The sequence below is a fragment of the Rhopalosiphum padi genome, chromosome 1 (assembly GCF_020882245.1).
Source record: "Rhopalosiphum padi isolate XX-2018 chromosome 1, ASM2088224v1, whole genome shotgun sequence".
NCBI lineage: Eukaryota > Metazoa > Arthropoda > Insecta > Hemiptera > Aphididae > Rhopalosiphum > Rhopalosiphum padi.
In genome coordinates, this window is record NC_083597.1 from 33,076,046 (window position 1) to 33,099,779 (window position 23,734).

Below are 23,734 nucleotides of genomic sequence, written 5' to 3' on the forward strand. Positions count from 1 at the left end.
GCTTATGTTTAACTGTTATGTAGGTGCCTCTACTCTTCGGTCGAAATCGGTCGGTTCTGTAATTATATTAAACGCCGTTGTGTCGTGTAAACAACCCGATAAGGGAGCGCTCGCGCTAAGTGAACTCGGTTCTCGTTATCGGTAGGCAGGTTTACTGACGTGTCGTTGTACATTATAATATATATCCGCGGCGTGTTGTACCCGCGTCCGTGTGTGTGTCCTTGATGGTGACCGTTGGCACAGTCTTGCGACGGCGTTTCGCCACACACGGAGACCGTCGTCGACTTCTCAACTCGACCATTGTCCCGTGTGCCACCTACACGCTCACACATGCATATATATATAATTTAGCAGCCAATTTATAGCCACCGTATACTTATAATAAGTGTTATGCGAGCGCGCTGCCGACCGTCTGTAAACGATAAATATATGCTTTGTTATAATAACAACTGCATACTACTGTTCTGCTGGTAAAGGTGATGGTAGGGGTATGAAGAACGCCGTCGTACACAATTTCGTCACTGTCCGGATTTCGCTGATCTCCGATGGTTTATTACACGTATACGTCGGATTATGATATGGTTTTTTACGTTTCATCACTGCCGCATAGTGAACCGTAATAAAAAGAATTTCAATTTTTTATTTTGTCGTCTATTAAAATAAGTATTTTAGTATGATCTTGATTATTTCAATAATGTTTTGGATTTTTAATAATTTCCAGTTCAAAATTTAAACCGTAATGCGTATTTCATGCATATTATATAATAATATAATACAGTATAACTCTTTTAGCCAACGTGTTATTCTTAAATCGTTATATCCACAACAATAATATCATTATGGTCAATTTCTCACAATGACGTATTGTACACATTCGTTTACTATATACATTATACGAGTAATATAAAGAATTGCCTTGCCGATGGTTATAAATTCATTGTACACTGTCAAGGTCTGCGTGATTTTTTTTCATATTTTTGCAATCATTATTTTTATGAATCCATCCATTGGTGCAATAGTATTCGTTTATACTATTTGATGCTGGTGTAACAATTCTCGGCAAACGGTGAAAAGCGAAATCCGTCAGCAGAAACTTTGAGTAAACATTTTTTACTTTCCATCTGCTTAAGTACTCGAATTTATTCATAACAATTATTATTCTCAAAGTTGTCACAAATTTGAAATTATAATCCTAAAAGCAAAAGCACGTCTTCCGATCCTTGTATTGCGTAAACGACGATCGTGGTCTACATATACACTCCCCCAATGGAGCGTCACCACCTAAGTCAGCGTTGTCGTCGTTCTCTACATATTATTTGCACGTGATGGAATTACGACATATAAATTATGTGTGTGTAATGTGTGTACTTACATATTATTATCATAGTATGACATGATGTGCCCGAACGTGCGTTTTGAGGCCCGAAAATTCCTGAAACTCAAGGGAAGCGATGTATATAATATATATATATATATATCAGTATTTAGTAATAATAATATAGTCGTTGTGTGTATATATGATAAGACGTTGTTTGCCGAATTGTTTTGTTCGTCAAAGCATTCCTATATATGCACCCGAGCACCGGCGTCGCCTTTGTGTACCTATATATACGTGCATATAATAATATAATATTATAATGATTTCGTCGAGTGGACTTGATTTTATGTGCGTTTGTAAGTTTGCGCGTTCGTCTTAACCGCCAACCCGATGAAAAATGTAATTATTGATGCTCACGACCCAAATCCTAGTTAAATTTTAGCGGTCATCGGCGCGACTGTGGTATAGAAAAGCCAACAGAGAATCGCTGAAGTAACTATTATAGTACCTAACCTACCTATATATCTTTAATACAAGTGAAGGCACTAGAAAAATGCCCACAACACAAATATTATTATAGTAATATCGTCATAATATGAACATCATTAAATGGCGTTTCGCTGCTATGTATTATAATAAGCGTCTCATCGTACATATATTATTAACCGTTTTAGTCGTCGAATGCACATCGTGGCGTTATGTTGTGAGGTTGATAGGTAAGTGGATGATATTGGAAAACCAGAGGTTATTATTTTCTCGTGTTTATTTTTTTTTATCGACAGACCCAGACGGTATTTTACAATAAATTACGAAGCATATTACGTAATTACGGTGAAAAAGCAGAGAATGCGAATACTGCGTGGAATGACCAGAAGAGACGATACGACGAACCTCGAGAAATATCGAAATGGAAATTATATATCATATATTATCCGATCGTAAAAACACATATTATAATATTATACTTGTATATTGTATACATCGCAACAGTGTATGGCCGCGAAATGCCAATATCACGGCCGTAAACGTTATTATTATTAATATACTGGTATAATAGCGAGCGACTGTGTATGCATTTGTATACTTTTACGATCGACGAGATGACGTCTGATGAGGCACTGGATGTGAACGTGATGGTGGAGAGGTCAAGAAATAGGTGGAGTGGGGGTGAAGGAACGAGAGTATTTATGTAATAACATATATACATAATATACAATGGTCGAGTACCCTCATCTACTCGTGAGATTACCGCCACCGGGGCGCCTCAGGTGACATAAAATATAAAATATACGAGTATACATATTATGTAGCTTGTTGTCGCAATAAAATCGCCGACGAAACGCAAAAAGCAAACGCCGTCAGTACGACGGTATACGTGTATATAGCTGAATCTTCACGTTTTGTCAACGCGCGTCTTTTTACCATCAGAACCGGTGACTTTAACGACCAAAAACCGCCTTCGCCGCCAACGACGACGCGACGGTTCAGCAATATTATATTATTGGACTCCCGGAGCGTTCGCGCGAGTAATATTGATTGTGGTAGGTAACTGCAGTGTTTGAATTGTGTGTGCAATGGCGGTGTGAAAGAGAAACAAGAGAAAAGAGCCTTCTTACAAATTCATTTAATGTCTTAGGCTTTATAACAGCATTCCTCATTCATCTAAATGACGTATCCATGCCGTGTACAATATTATATAGACAGTCTATATATTAGACTTCTGATGCCGTAAGCACGCAAATCGTTAGTTTTTTCAACAGAAATTTTCCCAATTTAAATCCGCATACACACTACGCGCTTACCAGCGATTTGTAATTTTATATCGCGTGCGCACACCAAACATTATATATATTGAGCGACGCAAAAAAACAAAACCCGGGATGACACATACGTTCTGTGTTTTGTGTAAGCGTAATTGTGTTTAATTAGTGTGTACGGCCGTTCGATCGGACCGTTAAAACGTAGTCATTTTTGACGATCGGGGAGATCCGCGGCGGCGTCGAAAGGTACATAAAACTCGGCGGCGGATGACGTTAAATTCGACGAGGGAAATTGAATTGGCGTTTTATTATTGGACCAAGTGTCGTGATTCCGACTATAAAACAACCGTTAAAGGTCCATTACTGTACGCACGTTATATTATTATTGTAATAGTTGCACATACATATGCACGCGCGTTCGCGTTTTTAATTGACACGCAACGTTTCCAATGTCCCGTCGGGTCTCCCCTTAGGAACGGTCGAGCGGGCACTTAAATAGGTTAGGTGCGCTGTATGTACACACACATACCATCATTTACGTACATATTATATACGTTGACGCCGGTGACGACCGAGTAATATTATGTTACGGCGAGTCGTAATTCAAAAGCCAACGGCGGCGGCCGCACGTACAACTATATACAATCATATATATAATAGATACATGACGGGATGAGATTATGCGTCGTTTTACGAGGTTTCCTACGAGCAGGGTTAACTACCACCATTCACTATAGACGACCGCTCAACGGCCCGTTTTCTCGAGGAATTTACAATAAGGTTCCCAAAGTTGTCCGGGGATTTGCTTTGCGCGTACACGCATAATATAAAATCACACGAACACTACGACGTAGCTATATCGTGACTTCGTTTCTCTCGGCCGACACATGTGGCCGGGCGGTGATCCTGTTCCTCCTTTTATGGTCCGAAAGCACCTTGTTGAGATAATTACTTGGTGGGCGGCGGACGTATGTACACGGCGAGCTTAACTGCGGTCTCCGGGTTTCCTCCTCGATTACCCAATATTAATATTAATACGTGCCACGAGATGGTCGTCCGTGCGGCGGCGTAGAGCGATAAGGAACGACCGCGACGACGACGACAACGACCCTTTCTCAGCCATAATTGTCCCTCCGCCCGCCCCGCCGCCCATACACCGGTGCATTTTCTTCCGATCATTTTAAGGCCATATGGGACCGAGTATCCGGTCAAACCGTAATCGTTGTCGTGTGGGGCTGCAGTACAGCGGTACACGTGTCTTTCGTAATAATTATATTATTATTATAATATTATACGGATCCGTATTAATGTGCAGGCTTCTGCTGCCAGAGTCGGGTACTTATATAATAATATGCATATGCGCTTGTATACTCGCGTCTGTGATTCAGATCTCCTCCGTGATGTGGCTTAGGAAAAAAACAACATGCTGTCAATATTATATCATATATAGTGTTTTGCGGCGAAATGCTCTGTGTATGACGACGACCATCTCGTTTTCTTCTATCGTAACGACGCCAGTAATTTTTCAATATTCGTTTCGTTAATCGGGACAAAAGTTTCGCAGATCAATTCGCGAGAGAGTTTCATACTAGCGTGGAAATAAAAAATTAAAAAGGTGGCGGTGACGGTTTTAGACAGTCAAAGAACACACCCACGCGCGCAAATACTCCGCCGCGCTACAGTCTCCCGCAGTCTAATAGGTCGTGTTAAACGCAAATTATATAAAGCCCGACGACGGTGTTGTCATTTAAAATTCACTTAAAACAACCACCACCGTGGCCCGCGGATGTGGGAAGAAAGAGTAGGAGCAGCGGTGGTGCACCCCTTTTACCAGCTTAGCAAAGCGTAAACACAAAGGACGCAAATTCGTATAACTTTTCCGGACGGGCTGTTGCGTGAAAGAAGAGAGGAATTTTGGAGTGCGCCTCGAGACGTACACACACTCGCACGTACACATACACACACACACATATATATATATATAAACGAAGAGTTTTTAAGCCGAAATGTTTTAATATGATTTCAAGACAAAACTTGCCGTTTTCTTAACCACCTTTTGCCAACCCGTACGCTGCGAGGGTACGTTAAATCTTCGACGCGGCGAGGGGATGATCGGTGTTTGACGAAAATCGATAACGAGTATAATATAGTAGGGTCGTGCACACAGCAAGCTCACGTACCCGCTCACTCTCTATACTTATACGACCATACGTTATTACAGTATATCAATATGACAATATAAATACACGTATATATATAAATGCGAATATAAACACACGTGAAACGCGTTGAATTTATTGAATATAATCCTAGCGCTTCGTTTTATATGAGTATTATATATTATATATGTATGCATGTGTATATGATAAGCTTTCGTGCAATATGGCGTATTATATAGTGTATATAATATTGAGAACGGGCGTGCGCGCGCGCGCGACTGAATTATTATTACCCTGTTATAATATTATTCTAGGGGTCGCGGTGTGATAAGACCACCGTCGCACATAAAAGTAAATGACACGAAAATCGTATATATATATATAGAAATGTATACCATTGTGTATCCGACGAGTGGAAAAATTGACTTTTTCCCGCCGCCATTGTTCCCCCGACTACGACGTTTTATGTGTATACAGTATCCAAATGCAATTTCTTTATCAAATGACAAAACGACTGGAAAAATCATTTTCACCTCCCGCCGCCGACTCTACGATTTTTTTGCGCACATTAAACGTAAGCACGCGAGTAAATATGATTTCGCGCCCTATATAACACACACGAGCAGATTATATATATAAAAATCGTGTGATGGGTGCAGCGGATCGCGGATGTGTGCGCGCGTTCTCCCTATCTTCTACAGCAGTATATAAATGTATAATATAAATAATATGTATATACGCGTTTTATTTTTATCCACGTCACCCGCTCACTCGCGTACCAGCGTTCCATTGTCCGCGAGATAAACGCAAATGCGAGTTGTCACGGGTTAACGCGGGTAACGCGTACGGTACGTACGGTCCGCTGGCCGCTGGATATTGAGTTACACCACTGCAGTAGGACTCGTCTATTCCGGTGCGGTGCATTCGAAAACGGGACATCGGCTCCGTATATTGTATATATATATTTGTCCTGCACGTGCTCCAGACCGGTATTATACGATAAATTTACAGACGATGCAATAATATGCATAATATACGTCATTATAGCGTTGTACATATTATACACTGCAGCTACAGTGATGGTATGGGAGCTAAAATGTATTATAATATACGGTCGCCTCGTGTAGTGGACACTATTGCTATGTTTTATTTGTTTTTTTATTTTATTTTTTTTTCTGAAAAAAAAAACAAAGCCGACCATCCCACACACATTCTATCTTCTAATCGGTTCAGACTTGATTTCCCCTTTAGATGCGCACCGCACAATCACGTGATATACGCATTAGATATTATTATTATTGGTACGCCGTACTGCGGTATATATTATAACGCGTAGGTAATATTATTTTGTACGTCGTGCTATATCGCGCGTAAACTGTGTAGAAAATTGTAGGTATTTCATACATATTATTATGATAATAGGTATTTTATATTATTATTGTAAAAAATAAGTGGCTTTACACAGATGACTAGTAAACGACGACGTGTATTTTTTATTTTATTTTCTAATTATTACACCGAGGCGATTCATTACGATATCATATAGCACGAATGTTTTGATTTATTTGTGTAGCTCTGTAAATTGTTGTGCTTTACTGTTTTCATAGTGATTTTCTATTTTTTCTAAAGTCGGCAAATTATTTATTTTCAATTAAATAGTTGTTTTTATTACTGGTTAGCATTTAAGTTTTAACAGCAAATAGTTAAAAAATAATTTACATATAAATAAAGTAAAAACAGCAATAAATAGCTCGAATTACATGCAAAATTTCTGAACGCTAGCATTAGCTCACTAAAGTGAAGGTTGAAGTGATAATACTTCAAATGATAAAGATTTTAAAAATTACTTAAATTGAAGTCTGATTCAACTAGAATCTGCGGTATATTATTAATATTACATGTAAGTAAAAAATTCTTATTACAAAAAATATTTTTTTCTAAAAAAATTTTACCCACTGACATTATAAATATCTTTTCTTAAAAATCATTCGCCTTGTGTAAGAATGCTGCATTACATACGTAGGCTAGTTAAATTGTTTTACTTGTCCACACATTATATTATAATATTATAACTATGCTAAACGCAATCCTGTTTCGCCCAGTGAGTTTAATATTATGCTCGATCGAGTTGTTCGCAAGCGTTCTGGTTGTAGGGTTAAAAGCTGGTGCACAAGATATGATAAACGAGTTTACGATTTTTGACTTTAATGTTCATAATTTTTATACTCCCTGTTTTGCTATAGAGTGGGGTGCATATACATATTCAAACCGCGCGCTCTGTATATATACATATACAAATTCGTGTTGTTCTCCTTATATTATACATACTTTATCGCTGTTAAAAGTCGTAAAAAAAAAACAAAGACTCGTCGCATAATTTACGGTTAAGCGCCTCGATAATTGTATTTTCCAGTCGGAAATTAACGTCGTTTCTCTCGAAATTATTCATGCCGATTCCGCGCGCACGTTAAAAGCTTTGCGTCCGAAAGAAAAGGTTAAAAGCTAAAATAAGAAATAATAATGTTGCAAGGGTTGTTGTTGTTGTTGTTGTTAGTTGTTACTTTTTTTTTTATCACGACGAGCTGTTTCTTTTTTTTATATATACGTTTATACAACGTTAAAAGGGTAAAGGAATTGTTGAGAAAAAATTAGCTCTTAATACGATTTCGTGTCTGGTGGCGGAGCGGGCTGGAGTAAAAACCTCTTTCGTTTTTTGCAAGTCAAAACAGCGGCGCGGCGTGTAGTACCTATATATATAATATAAATTATTTGAAGGAAAATCTGTTTTTAATATCCTGACGCGTTATTTTTCTTTGCAATATTCATTACTTTGGTATATTATAGACTGTAATTGTAACATCGCTCCCACTGCCATCCGTTACTAACGACAAAACTTCTGTTAAATGTGCCGTACAGTATGCAAGAGATAATGTCTGTAGAAATATAGAGGGTTTGTGGCACAGGTCCGAGGTGAACGCCAACATCAACGACATCACCGCTCCCGCCGAAAACGGATTACGTTTCCAAAGACAAAAAACTCCGCCGCATGCACTATTTAAGGTCGTCCAATTACCGCGTGGGTCTCAGGAGACAGAGGTGGCTGTTTTAATTGTATTCTTTTGCGGAGAAATAATAATTATAATGGAAATGCGAGAACGCTGCAACGTCTTGTTGAATTTTCCTCTTCGGACCGTCTTCTCCTCATCGACGCCGTCCGTCCCTCTTGTTAGAAGTTTAAATGAAAATTATTTAAGAACCGGGAATATAAAAAGGAGACACTGTCTCTTCGTTTTCGATTAACGCCATTTCTTGATTGGATTATTTTTCGCGTTAATGCACTTTTGTGGTTTTAAATGGAGGGAAATATACTTTAAACACCAACACCACAACGGTTTTTTTTTATTTCATTTTTTCTTGTCCAGATTGATTAAGGGGAAGTTTTCTTCACGAGTTTAAGGTGCTGCGCGCGATCCATGCGATCGATATTCCAACATAACACACATACACACACACACACACACACACACCAACTCACACCACACGAATCTTTTCTCATTTGTCGGTAGAGGTGCGTAGACGATGTCGACGACCGCGGGAGGGGCAAACAAAAATCCGATTTGTTGTCGAACACACTAACACCGATGGGATATATAATATTCAAAATGAAAACGTTCAATATAGCCGATGGTCTTAATTAAAGAACCGGTGGTCCGTCATTGTTCGAATGTCTATTATTATTGTTATTTATTAATCTTCGATCTGTGCCGCGCGGCACAGCCTTGCCCACAGAATACACCCATCGACCAATGATACGCGGCTGTGGTGGCTATACACAGCGAACATAAAAACATTTTTTCATCGTTTAATTCGTGTGTACACGAAAAAAAAATAATATTAAAAAAAAAAAAAAAAATTACAGGAAACAACGAAATAGTCCGCCGTCGTCGTTCGTTGTAGTGCGAGCCCGCAGGGGCATTCGTATATATAATATAATAATATATAATATAGATATATAGATATATAAGAATAAAACAGTCCTTTTGTGTGTTCATTCGGACGATGCGGAGAGGATGCCTGACTTGTTTTCCGATTTCTTTGATGAAACCACCACCCGGGTGCGGTCGGTGGTGCGCGAAAAAAAATATACGTAATACGTAATAATATGTATACATACATATTATTTATTATATACATGTGTTTGTTTGTATGTGTGTTTGTGTGTGTGTTTTCTATAATATATTTTTATTAAATATGATTTCGTTGTGTTTGTTGAATCGAAAGAGACGCGAACGATATAGTGGTCGGAGTTCGCGGAGTAGTAACTATATATACATATGTGTATGTGTGTGTACGTATACGGTATAAGTACCACGCGCATCGTATAATATTTGTGTTTGTCCGGTTCGATTAACTGAACGCCAGCGTATAGTTGACCAGTGGACCACAAAAATCGGGATATGATTGTGAAATAATAAACGGAAACCTAATTTACGAGATGTACCTATACATTGTACGGCACGAACGCACACGCACATTCGTCTGTCGTGATGTAAAAAGTAACCGACAGATAATATTATATTTTGTGCGTATTGATTATTGTTATTTATTATCATTGTGTTTCTCGTGTTTCAGTCGTTTACCAAAAGCGTCTGCGCAGAGAAAGGAAAGCCAGGAAACGCGTACAGGATCAACTGGAACAAGAGTTGAAGCGAAGGGCTCAACTGGAAGAGATGATCAAAGCGGCTGGTGCGCCAGCAGACGCACTCCGTGTACTAACAGGTGCGTACTTATCGGACTAGGACGGTCGTTATATTAATATGTTGCGCGTAGTGTACGAATGTTCAATCACAACTATTTATTTCATACCTAAACATATTGTCGAACCAACTTCGAGATGTTGTTCCGTTGTATTGTTCCATGTAAATTTAAAATATTCTTATGATTCCACGACAGTTCAATAATCATGTAAATAATATCGGGGACTTTATCGAATCTCAGAATAATTGGATAAATAATCGTATTGCAGGATATTTAAAATAAAATATCATCGTTCAAGAGATTATATATTTCCCTCTGAATTATTTTGTTTCCCCATTATGTGGGTTATTAATAATATATACAACGGAAGAGTTAGTTTTCTTGTGTTTGACAATAATTACGTTTATAAGTGAAAACATAATTTAACCTTTAAAATAAGTTCTTATATGTAAAACACGAACAGTTTGTGAATATTTGAATACACAGCATTCGATGTAAAATTTAATATTACTAATATTTTATATCCTACCCATTGTAGGATAAAAATATAATATTGAAATAACGTCCATCCTGATCTGAGAGACTGTATTCATTGAAAACATTGTACTAGTAAATTTGGCGTACATTATTTCTATACTGCATCACCAGTAGCAGCGTCAATCAATGATGTTCAATATTCGTATCAATAATTGAATGCCTTTTTTTCCTTCAGAGAATAACAACGAAAAGCCAAGGGAAAGATCAGAGCAGTCACAGAGTCCGCAAAACTATTCTTCGGGACAAGTACAACGGGGTTCGGAGACGTCCAATGACAAGCAATGGAACTATTCGGGACTGGATCTGATGAGCTCGTCCGGGGCTGCCGCATTCTGGCAAAATTATTCTGGTAAGATAAATGCTACACTATAATTTTATTATTTATTATGTAATGTTTATTTACGACGGCAGTAACTTGCACTGCGTGACGCATCTACATACGTGTATTCTGTATATAATAATATTATAGTGACCAGTGGCGGTGCAAACTCTTTTAGTCTTCGAAGTGAATTTAATATTTTTAACGCCAACAACATCACCCACAGCCACATTGCTATATTATAATGCGTTTAAGAGATTTCGCTACCAATATATTCTATACGTATTCAAATAATCTGCTAAATTCTATATCACATTATTATTAATGCATTTCAAATAAAATGATCAATAAAAACGATTAGTCGTAGACCACTGATCGCGTGTATTATAATCCAATTATACGCTCATAGGTATTCACATAATATTGTAATATTATAATCAAATATAATTCTTACATAGTACAATGTGCAAGCTTATAAAATATAACTACCCATAACTTTTATCTTCAATCACAGTATAATAATACTTTAAAAATACAGGCCTCTGGGCCATATTATTATACCCGTAAGCAATTCTGGCCACGAAACGATTGCTTAAAAACCTGCTGCCGCCACTGATTTAACTCATATGTTTGCACATGCATGTACCTGCAGTGGCTCATACCCATACACGTGTAGATGTATATATATTTAAAAAAATATATAGAATATGCATACGGTGTTATATGTAACAATATTGCGCCATGCGGGAAAATTGTCTCTGGCGTAAAGCAAACATAAACAGTGATTAGTCGGAGATTTTCTTTTATTTTTAAATTCGCATCTCACCCACGCACTAGTTACGTATTCATGAATCGTGTATGTGTGTGTGGCATAATCGTACGTGTGTTTCCCGACTGAGGGTGGTAGTTTGTTATATACAAATATGCATATACATACAGTGACTCGAGCAGCGTATTATTTAAAACTGCCTGCGTTATGCGAGTGTGTCGGTTTGTAATGAGAATAACTTCATACACTCGTGTGCGTATGACGTCCGCCCCGCGCTGCTGCTCAGAAATTCCATTTGCAATAAACACCGAGGTTAACCCTCAGCCGTGCAAACGTTATGTGCCACCGCCGCAATTGACCCTTTGCCGTCCGTCCTCCGGCCCCGCCACGCCGAGCCTGCCCCGGAGTAGTATACATAATAATATATAATATAGCTGCAACGCGTATATTATTACACGGCTTTTTTTTATTTTTTTTCGCCCCATCTCTTGACGTCGGCGACGACTACGACGGTGACGACGACAACGTACACGTACACACACACACACAAACGCGTACACATTTATATATTTATACGTAGAGTGCGTTGTGTAAACCCTTTTGTACACTCGTAAAATCAAGCATTCACTGCGAATTATTAACCGAAAACTATGCATTTTTAAAACTGAACGGGACCTGACATGCACCGGGAAGTTGTACACACACTCGACACTGACGCTCGCAAACAATCGTTTTCCGGACGTGTAAAATGAAAAAAAAACGCAAATGTAAATAAAACAAGGGGTGGCGGCTAGTTGAACGCGGCGCACAGAGAGTAATAAAAAATACGACTAAAAATAATACACCGACCCTACTAAAATATAAACGAAATCATATAGCACGTAAAGTAAAACTGCGATTACCCAGAAAATCGGTCCACCGAGGATATTATTATTATTATTATTGTTACATATTATTATTCTAATATTTTACCGCATTCGTAGTCGTCCGCGATTGCGTGCCAACATATATACATAGGTACTTACACGGCGGCGGTGCAGTGAAGCGCTATATTATATATACCTAATATGTATGTATTATTATAATATGCGTATACGGTTTTCAAAGACTTTCTGCGCTTGTTGTTTTTGCGTTTGTACTCAGAAAACGCCGCTGACACGAAATCCGCTTAAGTGGCAGAGGAATAAAAAGAAATAACGCCGATAGGCGGGGTGGCGCGGTAAGAAGGACAAAAAAGATAATCTTTTTTTAAACACATCGTGACAAAAGGTCGCGGGAGAGAACGGCGGTGGCGGTGGCGGAAAAAAAGCTCACGTTATTTATTCAATTTCATGGTTGAGCCGTTTTGGCAAGAAGCGATTATTTTATTTTATTTTTTTTTTACATGATATCTCCGCACCCCCTACCCCGCGGGCGTATATTTTTGTGCCGACTCTCCGCCGTCGATTTAATATTCCTCCGCCCTGGGCGTTATTACGGCAATTTTCTCGGCACCGAATTACAATTTAATTTCGTCTTGACACATGAACTGCTGCTTCTGCTGTATTCAACGGTATATGGGAAAACGAGATTTATACTGCAGTATACTTACACACGGCACAAAGTCGTTTCCTAATGAAAATGATATTGAAACGGCGTGGTAGAGCGTGCATAAAAATCCAATTTCGAACACTGTTGAGTAGATGCATATAATAATAATAATATGTGCCGTCTCTTGTTTTTATGTTTTCACTTTTAACTAACAGCGAATTTATATATTTTTCAAGATATTATTCGAAGCGACGCAATCGACATCGCATAATCGTTAGAGTAACGTCGTGCAGTAACATAACACTGCAGTGAGCGATATCCCAACCTCGTACAATTTTACGTTGTAATTTCGATAAATCGCTTTTACGGGAGCACAGAATCGCTAGAATTCCTCGTCGTACTCGAGTGATGGGACATAATAATATACGATTATATCAATAATAACATATTTCCGGTGTATCAATTCTATAACCCTTCGGTATGTAATAGTTTTCTCGAAAAGACCTTCGCCAAACCGAAAATATTAAATAAAAATAATGAAAAAGAGCGTACCGTGAAGTCTGTCCAAGTCTTGGAAGTATACGAGAATTTGTGCTATTATATTATATATACTTTGTATTACCCGCGTATTTCGGAATACCGATTCAGAGGTAAAAAAAAAAAAAAATGAAAAAAATAACTCAGAAAGACTTTGATCCGCGGCAGCACAATATTATTATTGCAGTGTAATGTCACCGGTGACGACGGCGGCTTCTGCGTCTACCAACTACCATAATATATTATATTATTATTATTATCATCGTGTGTGTATCTACCTACATATTTTGGTCGTGTGAAAACTGCATCAATCGGGTCTGCGCGATGATGATAATAATAATAATAATAATACGCATTACGCGCACATAAATAATAATGTACCTATGTATTGTACATATGGGATATTATAATACGTGTTGTATACATAAACGCGATTTTTCGGTATTCGGACGTTCGTTTTACAGTTACACGCGTTACGAATTTAAATCGGCTTCAGATTGCGTACAAATAAAATAATAATAATAATAATAAACGAATAATGATAATATAACGCGACGAGGACGACTAGGACGACTACGACGGAGACGTATTGATAGAATTCTAGTGTGTATATAATATAATATACATGTTTGACGTGTGCTTATTGTGCGACGTACACTATCCATGATACCCATTCCTACCATTGACCATACCAAATAGTCGAGGAAAATTGACGGGAATTCGATACGCAATATATAATTATTATTGTGTATAGTGATTTTTTGAGGTGGACAATCGTTACGGACTCAACGATAACTATATATACATCTATCTGTGTGTGTGTGTACATGTCGTCTGCTGATGGCAATCGTTGCATTGTCCTGTGCATATACTCGCGGTGTGTGCGTTATTGTCGAAAAACTCGCGTCAAACAAATCGTGCGCACGATAGAATATTATTATTTTTATTTTTGTATTGTAATCGATTTCAAATGTGTATGCGTGTGTGTGTATGTGTGTGTGTGTGTGTGTACTTCGCCGATGGGAAAAAACTATTAACCGGTCAATTGCGTCGGACAGTGGTGCAGTTCCCACACACGATATCTTAACGCTCAGTGCTTCAGCCACGGTGAGGGGGAGGGGGAGCGAGCCCATATGTTATGATATTATATTTATTAAACAGGTGTATATATAATACGGTGTAAAATCGTTGCGTTTTTCGAGTTTTCGACAATATTGGGTATTTTTTTTAATTTTTCGTTTCATTTATATTAATATGTATTTTTTTTTCCCCGAAAAGCTCATTAAAGTATAATTGAATTAGTTATTGGACCGTGCGTTTTTAATTTGCGGATTTAATTTTTTCCACGCGCGGCATGGACAGATATTATATGTGTCGGCGTACGCGCGCGTTGGATTTGCAATTTTTTTTTTTCGATTCGTTAACGCCCGGAAGAGTATATCGCTCCCGCGGATTTAAGCTGTCCGATGAACGCGACGATTTATCATCATATACCTGGTGGAACACAAACCCCATTATTTGGTTGTTAAAAAAATTGCGCTTCGGTCGTGTGTACACGATGTAAAAAAAAATGCAAAAAAAAAGAAAAAAGAGAAACAAAAAGGGGTCATCTTTATTTGGCCTGTTAGCTTATACGCGTTGGGTAGTACTATATAATATACTGTACCTATATATATATATTTGTATAGTATATAGGCATATACAGTGCTGCTAGTCCAAGTAAATTATGTATATATATATGTATATAGTTGTAGGTATAGTGAAGTTTTTTTAAGTAAACTATTGCAAAGCGACGGTTACGGGGTGGGGAAACAAGGCAACTGTTATATTCTATTTTCAAATATATAATATAATATAATATAATGTATATGTACATTCCAAAATTGGAAACTGTTCGTCCGGATGCGGGAAAAAATGAAAGTAATTTCAAAAAAAATATCCATCTTCGGAAACGTTTATTTTTTTTATTATTGGATATTCAAATGCACCCTTTTTTTCGTTTCTCGTCGTGCGCGTCCCTGTTTTTTCCTTTTTTCTCTTTCGCCACCCGCCTTATCACAATCCCCCCACTACCCCTTACACCATATTTTCGAGTGCCGCGTAACAAGTTTTATTTTCATTCAAATTCTCGTTTCCACCACGTTAAAACACACGGCGACGGTGGTATGTTTGCCAAATGTCGGATTACGCGGTCGAACCCTTATTTTCGAGAGTGTGTTTTTCGCTGTCGTTGTCGATTTTTTTTTTGTTCAATTTATACACAATACACGCGTATTGCCTGACGCGCGCAAAATACGAATGGCAATAGAAGTCAGAAACTGTATGTCTTCTGTATATGTATAATATGCAAATCTGCGGTTAATCGTGTGCCAAAGCCGACGGGTGGAAAAAACGCAGCGAGAGAAATAGATGAGAGAGGGTGGAACGAAACAGGTCGGGTGGTTATAAGTTATAACGCGAATAGCCCCGTATCAAAGTAGTGCACGGGAAGACAGCAGTAAAATTTTGGGTTAAGGTGCCTCGCCGTCTATGTAAGAAAATAGGGCATGTAGCCGTTATATATATATGTGTGTATATAACAACCCTTTCGCTTATTATCTAAGCGGATTAACATCCGGTGGTACCGCGTATTTAATATTAATATGTATAGAAACGCGAGTACAAGAGAAACGCATACGCGACGACGACCTTTGTCCGTCAAACTTTCTTAAAACAACGCGCGCGCGCACACACACACACACATATACATACATATAATATATACATGTGGTATGATGGTGATCCATAATTAAAGCGAAAACTTGGGAGGATGTGCCCGCGCTGCTGCCCACTCATAATATTACGACGTCCGTTCTTCCGGCGTCCGGGGGATGGTTTTCTTTGTTTTCAAGTTTTCTGAAGCCAATACTATACCGCGCATATAAGACCAACGGCGAACCCTTTATTATTTACCCGTCTCCGCCTTTATATTATTATATATAGGTAAAATGATCTGGTTGACCGCGGTGGAAATAATAATAGTAATAATAAGCATGATGTGCATCTCTACATAATAAACATCTATCTATGTATACATATATACAAATATTTCGGGGCGCGCGTAATTACAAGTCAACGAAATAGGATTATACCGCCGTCGAGATATTAATTTTCCGGTTGTATACTCGTTCGGCGGTCGGTTTCTCTAATTTGACGAATGTTCGTGTGTGTAACCCTCTCCGCGCATTTATTAAGCTCGGATTACTACTACCTATTATACACACACACATATATATATATGCACGCGCACGTGTTAATGGCACATTGATATCTGCGCTATACGCCCGTCATCGCATGTATATATACCTATATATCATACACTTGTAATTAACACGATACTGATATCGGCTCACATAGAATCGTACAAGTAATAATAATTAGTGGCGGGCAATCGAGTGGCGCGTTATGACGACATCTGAGAGGTTTTCCGCCCTCGATGCGACCAAGACGTCCCGTTAAAATATCATCGTTGCTATTATTATTATTATTATTATTATTAATATTATGATATCAAAATATTATGGTATTGCGGGTTTTCACTGTTTTTGGCGTGGTACATCCGATGATTTAAATCCGTTGTCGGCAACAATAATTCGAGCGTCTAACCGTCTCTATTTTGCCTCCGGGGGTGGTTTTGATTTGCGCGTACACACATATATGCATATTGTACCGCTACACACAGTGAAATGCAATAACAATAATAAACGTGCTATATATATGTATGTATGCTTATATACGGTATACTTTATATGTACGGGTTAATGGGACCGTCGCGAGAACGGGACAAAAAAAAGGCCTCCGGAGAGAGTGTGAGAGACTGAGGGTGACGGGATCGTGCCGAGGAAGAGCCGATTTATGCGCGCGGCGTATATATTATAAACGTTTTCCGGGCAAATTCGCATTATGAAACGTATTATAAATGCATAGATGCGTTTTGCATAAGACGATACGCCTGGAGGCGCCTCTCTCTCCTTGCTCGTATATATATATCGTGTGTAAGCACTTCTCGGGTTCCTCGCCCCATACTCATCCACAACCCCCGATCGCCCTTTTTTCCGCCGCCGACAATGACATTTGCCTCGCGCGGCTATTCGATTAGCCAACAACAGCCCTCTCCGCTGCAAGCACACGCAGTAATAAAGGGAAACTATATATGCGTAAAACACAATGAGCATTTTTTACCATTTATTTTTATTTTTATTATTATTCGCAGAAACGTTTGCGCAGGAGCTCGATCTGGAACGAAAAGCCAGGCAGCAACAGTCTGCCCAACAGAATCAACAACAGAGCCAACACTCAGACAGAGACATCAAATCACCCGTTCCAGGTACGTCCTAAATTTACTTATACGATATTTATATATCTATATGGATAAGTTATGATGTATATGTCTACGTCTGGTGAGGCATTTGAGCGCAGTGTATAATATTATAACAAAATCTAATATAATAGATTTATGGACGCGTGTCAGAGTTGGGTAGGAAAATTTAAAAAAAACAGCTTGCAAACAACGAAGGAAATATTCGGTTTTTTTTATTTTGAAAACGTATATATCACGATACCAATCAATTTGAAATAATCTCTTTGGTTTTTAATTGCCGGAAGTATGCGGCGCAGCAGCAGTAGCGCGCACCCTTAGGTATGACGTGGTTATTATATATATAATATGTTATAGGTACAATAATAATGTTGTTTTCTAATTTTGAAACTTTCCGTTTTCGTTTCAACCCTCACAAACCGCCCACTCTACCAGTTTTTCTTATATTATAATAATGAAAGTTGGACGACGATATCCGCCGTCGCTTTAATAACGTCGGTACACGCGTCGGCCACGGCGGTGGCGGCGTGTTGAATATCAATTTTCCACGACTGTCCCTTCACCCTCGCGCCCACCATTGCCACCTACCGCCACCGCCACCGCCACCGAAGACGGCGTGATCGCCACCCTTTCCACACCGCTCTCGTAAACCACGTATATATGTGTACAACAGTCGTGTGTCGAGCAACTATATAATATTTTGCTCGGAAAACAATCAATCATAAAGCTCCGGGGAAACGCCGCCGCCACCGAGACCCCGGAGAAAGGCGAGTTTCCTTCTGTTTCCGACAGCAATCGAGTCGTACCATATTAAAATATATATACACTCACGTATACATACACACACACGTGCACAGACCTCGTCGTGTGATGTGTGTATATGTGGGCGTGTGGGTATAATATCGTAGAAAATTCCCTCGTATACGTGCGCGTATAACGCCGTCGCGTCGACGTCGATCCTAATTCGAAGTGAATTCGACTACTATATTATATATATACATACGATATTACGTAAACCGACGGATTTTATATTATTATCTTTTTTGTTTTTGTTTTTTTCAGACAACAGGGCAAAGTTTTTCAATAATTCCGTATTGTTCAGCACGGCAACATAATTGCGGAACGTAGTTTAAAATTTTTAAATAATATTTAAATTGTACTTAAACAATATTAGTGAAGATTTTCTCGTTTTGTATCATATTATATACATCATATTATTATATTTATATTATAATAATATTATTACGTATGTCGGCATTTTTTTTCTTTTGTATGTATTTACGTATGTGACTTTATTATGGGCTTTTATGCATGCATTTCAAATGCATCATATTATATTATTATGTATATGTATCATGTATTATTATTATAGAAATATTAACTATTAAAATACTATTTAGATGTATCGTTATATTGTATAGTGTTTCGCGACGAACAAACGCGTATTGCGTGTTGTATTACACATTACTGCTGATGTTTGTATCGATCAATGTGTAGACAGTACGAAAAGTGTTTGTAATATCATGCGATCTCAAAAATCATGACGTAAAAATGACATATTGTATTATGTAATGTTGCACGAACTCGGCGGGAAACTTCGCATTGGTCGGACCCGACGAGTCTGTATAAATTATAATATAATATAAATATATATATATATACAATAGTATATATTATTTATTGATTTCATTATAACTAAATAAAATTTACCGACTGATTTTTAGAAAAAAAAAATTGTAACTAAAAATACTGTATAAATATCTTTACGGATCAAGCGTATGTCGTTTGGTAAACATTATATATTGACTTTAATTAATGTAAATGTCTCGTGTCTCCCCCCCCCCCAGGAAAAAAATATTATTGCATTATAACACGGTTATACGTCCAAAATTGTATAAATATAATATAATTATTATAAGTAGTTCCTTCTTTTGGTATATATATATATATTTTTTTTTTTGTTAAACTAAAAACGATACTTTCTCGTGACCATACGTCATGATAATAATATGTATGTATAATATATTATGTACCGCCTAAATATTTGAATCGATATTTAAAGTTACAGTAATATCGATATTTAAATATATATTATATGTATGTATAATGTTGTGTGAGGGACGCCCACGCGTTTTTTCGCATTTTGTATAGAAGTATAATAATTTTAATATATATATGTATTGTGTATCGGCGTAATTTTAATAATTTATTAATTACTTTTTATATAATATTAAATAATTTATATACATATTATTATTATGTGTATAGATATTAAACATATTATTATAATTATAATTATTAGTATTATTACGTGTAATACGGTTGTAGATAAAACCAAAGAAGAAAAAATTAAAACAAAAAAAAAAAAGCATTATAATATACTAATAAAGATTTAGCCAGTATAATATATATATATACACACAATAATACAGTATATTATGTATTTCTTTTTTTCTGTAAATTATTATTATAAATATTATATACGATTACATAGTTCTATAATATCATTATATTATATTATCATCGACTAGGCTATATTATTTATTAAACTATAATATTGATATATCGCCCAACGTGTGTGTACATTTAAAAACAAAAAAAAAAAAATTAAAAAAAAACATTAATTAACAATAATTTCTACTTTTAAGCGAATATATTTATGTAATTTTAATGAAACTATTGTTCGCCAAAATTCATTAAATGTGCACAATACTTATATGAAAAATGAGGTGTTTTTTCTTTGTTGTTCCTTTAGACGCGCGGCTCCTATAATACGCGTGTATTCTCACAACGCTATTTAAAATGTAATGTAATATTCGGAGTGTAAGTATAAGTGCACAAAAGTCAATGTGAGTGCATCGACTACAACACTGCAGTGGTATACTGCAGTCGGGCGCTTGTTGTGCGTATATATATACGTACATGAATTTAACAAGTCCTGTGCACACGACGTACCTACATAATATTACATTATAAATGTGTATATTATAATATATAAATAACGATGTACGCGTATAATAATAATTATACAATGAAATGCACAGCGTATAATACCAGTTGAATATTATCAGAAATAGCCATCTCGACTACGCATAGCTGCAGACGACGACGGTTGGTGCCATTATGTATTATTAAAAATAAAATAAAAGCAATATTATTGGACATTACGTTACGGTAATTTTTTTTATTATTAAGTGTATTCCATTCTCCAAATAATAATTATTGACGGATAATAATATCCGGAGGCTTGCAATACATATAGGTACACACACTCACATATACTATTTATACATATATATATATGTATACACTTTATTGTATAAACGCGTTTGTATGTATATACATGTGTGTTTCAGGTTTTTTATTATTATTTTTATTATCGTTATTATTACCTTTATCCAAATTATTATTATAATATTGTGTTCGGGCAGTCGCGGAGAACAACATAAGGTAGGCAGAGACCTGCCGGGGCCAATAACTCGTTGTTTATTTTTTAAATAGACAAGCGTCACCCCACCGTCTTTTTCGAGGAAAAACCACACCTATTGTGGAGATAAAGAGAAGTATTAGGAATAAAAACGATTTTTTTATTGATCATTATTCATGTTAACACGTAGGACAGTTCGATGCCAAAATACATTGTAAATAATATCGTTGTATAACTTATTACGCCTACCAACCTACCTGTTATAATAAAGCGATATTACTATTAATCGCTGCTCTATTACTTCTCTGTATAATCTATTATTCGTTTTTCTTCCTCTCGTCTTATACTATTCGCAATTTCAACAATACCTTCAGTTTGGTCGTTTTTTTCTTTTACTTTTCAAGTTTTCAACCGAAAAACATAATTGAATTACTATGAAACGATGTATACAATACAATGTGTGTATAGAATAAGATACCTATGTAGATTGTAGGTACTTGCGTTGTCCCTTTTGAATAATAATATGTTTAAGAATTCAAGTAAAGTCGTACGATACCAGGAATTTTGACTTTTGATTATAGATATCGTCACGGGTTCACGATATAAAGTTCATCATATTTTATAATATCCTTTTTTCAATACACAATATATTATTATGTATTTTTTATTATATATATGTTAGTATAGCGGTGACGGAGTTGGTGGTGGGTTCAATGTCAAATAGTACATAATATTATCATATTATTTTTCGGACCGATCCGAAACGTACATATAATATATATAGCGAGGATACAGCCGCCGCCGCTCCTCTTCCGTCCGTTAAATATAAATATTCTCAAGTCTCGCCATGCATTTCTAATCAATCAATATACATACCGTCGGAGAGTCGGAATGGTCGGAGTCGCGCCGTCGTCGTGTTTCCTTGAGTTTTTATTATAATATACGCGTTTTACATATTATATACACACACACACTCACATATAAATATATTAAATATATGTATGTATATATATATATATTGTATATTGTACACGACGACGACGACCGCTCGCAGGCGGTGACGACGGCGGCGGCGGGGGGATAATTATACGTTTTGATTTTTAAATGGGAAAAAAATGGTTCGGCGCGGACCTCTCTCCATAATACGCGCGCACACACATACACACACACACACACACACACTTGATTGGGTATATAGCTATACCGCGATATTATTAAACGTTCTCGTTCGGGACGTTATCTCGTCGTACTTAAAAATACTACTCACACACACACACACATAACATGTACATATATTTTCTTGTATCTAAATATTATTATTTTCCTCCTTTCGTATATATTTTACACATGATGATGTGTGTGTGTGTGTGTATATACATAATATGTACACATACATATATATATATATTTATACGTCTATAAAATATAATTTACGACCGTTTTATTCATATATATGTATATGTGTGTGTGCGCGCGCGTGTATAAAATCGTCTATGATGTGTATATATTTATTTTTTTTTTGTCGATTCTCAGACGGCATTTTTCATTATTATACATACATATGATGAGTGTGTGTATGTGTGCGCGCATGTGTCGATAAAACGATTACGGATTTTGATCTGTCCGTAGACGACGAGGACGCAGGAGGGAACGGGTATTTTTCTAGAGCTCGCTGCGCCGATCGTCTGCACGTCACTATTACAGTATAATAATAAGTAATAACACCGTCTGCACAAATCATCGTATTGTGTACCTATATGTATATATATATATATACCGGGTGATAGATCTGACGTAAGACGCATTCATTATATCATATCGAAAACTGTAATATAATCAGTAATAACTATATGTGTAATACGTTTTGAAGAGATTAAAATTATAAATAAAAACGAAATTATCTATAAAAAATTAGGACTTCAATGTATAAACAATCGAGATTTGGACGAGTAGTTTATGAGCAAAACGTATTTACAGTGTGATACATGATACGCCGCAAAATATTGGTTTGCTACGCTCCGCTTATATCATAACTTAAACATATTTTATAAATTATGATTAAAAAAAAAAACTCGTCCAAAATTTAATTTTTATGGATTGAAATATTCCGATTAACATTCTAATTTGGAATATGAAATTAAAAATTCATACGTTATCATACATAAAAAATGATAACGATACATTTTTCCCCAAAAATTTTGTTTCATAAAATTATATAAAAGAAATATTTTCAAAGAATGAGTTTTCTGAAATAATGAGTGTC

General features: G+C 36.8%; 1 protein-coding gene across 2 annotated transcripts in view; it reads left to right on the plus strand.

The window, feature by feature from the left end:
- The window catches only part of LOC132918087 (dachshund homolog 2), a 124,075-nt gene extending 103,306 nt beyond the window's left edge, over positions 1-20,769 (plus strand). For both annotated transcript variants that reach the window (XM_060979171.1, XM_060979172.1), the window contains 4 exons: positions 9,870-10,016; positions 10,708-10,881; positions 17,940-18,053; positions 19,107-20,769. In XM_060979171.1, coding sequence (XP_060835154.1) covers positions 9,870-10,016; positions 10,708-10,881; positions 17,940-18,053; positions 19,107-19,159 — 488 coding nt within the window. In that variant the 3' untranslated portion in view covers positions 19,160-20,769. The remainder of the gene's footprint in view (positions 1-9,869; positions 10,017-10,707; positions 10,882-17,939; positions 18,054-19,106) is intronic.
- The last annotated feature ends 2,965 nt before the right edge of the window (positions 20,770-23,734 follow it).